Source organism: Macadamia integrifolia, chromosome 13 (genome assembly GCF_013358625.1).
Source record: "Macadamia integrifolia cultivar HAES 741 chromosome 13, SCU_Mint_v3, whole genome shotgun sequence".
In the NCBI taxonomy this organism is placed as follows: Eukaryota; Viridiplantae; Streptophyta; class Magnoliopsida; order Proteales; family Proteaceae; genus Macadamia; species Macadamia integrifolia.
The window spans coordinates 23,954,530-23,957,124 of record NC_056569.1 but is presented as its reverse complement, the minus strand read 5'-3'; the positions used below and the strand labels follow the sequence as shown (position 1 = coordinate 23,957,124).

The 2,595-nt window shown below is 38.6% G+C and overlaps 1 protein-coding gene across 1 annotated transcript; it reads right to left on the bottom strand.

The window, feature by feature from the left end:
- Positions 1-413: 413 nt before the first annotated feature.
- On the bottom strand, positions 414-1,324 carry LOC122059113 (TPD1 protein homolog 1-like). The gene is made up of 4 exons (XM_042621806.1): positions 1,261-1,324; positions 1,094-1,158; positions 847-975; positions 414-757 (listed from the first exon to the last, which is right to left on the bottom strand). Exons 2-4 carry the CDS (start codon positions 1,146-1,148, stop codon positions 414-416), a joined length of 528 nt encoding a protein of 175 aa, XP_042477740.1. The 5' UTR covers positions 1,149-1,158; positions 1,261-1,324.
- Between the last annotated feature and the right edge of the window lie 1,271 nt (positions 1,325-2,595).

Sequence of the window (2,595 nt, the reverse complement as noted above, 5' to 3'; positions counted from 1 at the left end):
TTCGAACACCTTTCCCTTATTGGAGGGTCTTTCTATATCCCATAGTTTTGAGTCATGGATGGTCGATCATTTTCGAAGCTCGATAATTAGTTAATCATATATTTATTTTTTAGTAAATGATCGCTATAATAGATATACCGAGTTATCGTATGACGAGGGATGAACAAAAATGTTGATTCAAACACTTTTTTATTTCTTAATTTTAATCACAAAAAGGTAAGACAAACTCGTAACTTTCTAATTTTCCAAATTTTGATAACAAAAAGGTAAAGCAAGCTCAAAAAAAAAAAAAAAAAATCCAAATCCACACAGCTACAGGCTCAGAACTGCTTTCTCAGTGCAAAATTTAGATGATAGCTTCATCTTTGTCTCCTTCTTAATCTTCAGAAGGTGATGATAATATCAGGTCAGGATCAACAGGTGAGGGAAGAGACGGTAAGAGGGTAACGGAAGGTATTGGCATAGACGAAGGAGATGCTTTGACCGTGAGCCAAGGGTCCGCCATTGTTGACGAGGCAGTCGTCGTGAGAGAGGCGGCGGAATACCTTGGGGTTGATAAGACGAGCAGAGCTGAACCATCCACAGCTGAGGTGAATGTTGGAGATGGAGCAACCTGTGCTGCAGACGTTCACTATGTTCACTGAGTAGGTTGGGATTCCGTTCGGTAGAGGATCCGTTTGCCCTTCATATATATCTATGTCTTCCCTCGAACACTTCACCTTTTCCCCTCCTTCTTCTGCAACAACTTCTTCCACACCTTATCAACATATTTCAAAGCCATTGGCAAATCTTTAAATTTCTTGTTCCTTCAAATTGAGAAAGCGAGGTGGATTAAAGCTTACTTACCTTGTTCTGGTGAGAGTGAGGGTGTGGTAGTTAGCAGTTTACGATTGCCAAGGCTGGTTGTGCTAATTTCCTGGGATATCATGGAAGCTTTAATGGAGTCTCCCTCAATTGCCTCAGAGTGAGAAAGCCCTGTTTAACAACAATGAAATCCAATATAAATATACATTAAAGCTTGAAGATCATCCCCAAAACCCAGAAGGAATTAAAAAAGATGGAATCTTGGAGAGTGGGAAAAACTTTACAGTACCAGCGAGGAAGAAGGTGGCGAGAAGAAATCCGAAAATCAGAGATCGAGATGTCATCTTGGATCACCTACAAAGAAGTAAACCAAACTCAAATTAACTGGAACATTGAATTGAACAAACGCAGAAGAATGGTTCGAAACAGGGGAGAGAGTGAAGAACTGGGGATTACAGAATAAGTTGATTCCTTAGCTTCTTCGACCTTGGAGCTTCAGGGGTCTTGGCTGTGGTGTGAATCTTTGTTATGAGTCCCAAACCAGAGGTTTATTCTCATTATATAGGAGTTAAAGGGGAGAGAGAGAGAGAGAGAGAGAGAGAGAAACTTGGAAAGAAATATACAGAGAGTTTTAAATTGGAAACCAGTTACAAACAAGAAAGATTCGCTCTCCCTTTGATCCTTTTCAAAAATAAACCAAAATCGAAGTGAATAACTTTTGGTTTCATATGGAAGATACCCATATGAGATTTCTGATGGGTTTGTTCCCGTTATATAAAAGGAATTAGAAGCAAGTTTAGAAAGGTACAAACCAAGTTTATTTTAGAAAGTTTCACAATGGAAACCCAATTACAAACAGGAAAGACTGATCTCCCATAGATTCTTTTCAAAATAAAACCGTATCTCTAATAAAGAGGAAGTGAATCTTTTTTTCCTTTTGGGGTAGAAAGAGTAAGTGAATCTACTGAATCAAAAATTCAATTATGGAATCAAAGATTCCAACTTGGAATGGTTTTTGTCAAGTGGGTCCTTACTCCACTGGTCCTTCTATATGGGTAGGAAAAATGGAACCTCCCGGACACTTGAATTGAAATTTTTTTAAAAAATGGGTAGGAAGGTCACAGCTTGAGGAGTCATTAATACCCAAACTTTAGAAGTGACTGGGAAATAGATGTTCTAAAGGGGTTCAAGTTCAAGCATGAGAATAGGAGTAGGGGATATAGGGAGACTATGTGGCTGTGGATTGTGGTTGCTGCTGCAAAATGCAAATTAATACTGCAGCAGGAACTATGAATAATGATTCATGTGGTAGGGGAAGAAAAATGTGTGAGAGAGAAATAGGGTAGAGACATGAGGGATTTAGGTGATGTGATTGAGATCAGAGTATGTTGGTTGGAGGAACTTAATTTCTGCAGATTATGTTAAGGCATGGCAATAAAGAAGAGAGTGTATTCCTGAAGCGTCTGAAGGGACTGGTTGGGACTCGAGAAGACCTCCAATCCATGGACAAGATTCACAAGAATGATGACATGAATTAAATAAGGATATGATGCACTACACAACACTCACTGAGTTGTGAATGGATGAGTATGGACTATGGATAAAGGGAGATGGGTTTGGTTTGCAATTTGCTTGGGTGAGGATCAGAGTGGATAAGAGTAAAAGATGGAGATGGATTATGTAGAATTGTTGAGGTGCTTCAATGCTGTGAGATAGAAAGAGTGTTATTCGAATCATAATATATTTTATTTTATTTTTGGGTTTGGTTTTTTTTTTCTTTTTTTTTTGGGG

Bases quoted from the DNA above. Each gene is read 5' to 3' on its own strand.
- LOC122059113 (XM_042621806.1), bottom strand. From the start codon at position 1,148: ATGACATCTCGATCTCTGATTTTCGGATTTCTTCTCGCCACCTTCTTC. The intron at 976-1,093 runs GTACTGTAAAGT...GTTGTTAAACAG, and splicing joins CGCCACCTTCTTCCTCGCTG to GGCTTTCTCACTCTGAGGCA. The intron at 758-846 runs GTAAGTAAGCTT...TATGTTGATAAG, and splicing joins CTCACTCTCACCAGAACAAG to GTGTGGAAGAAGTTGTTGCA.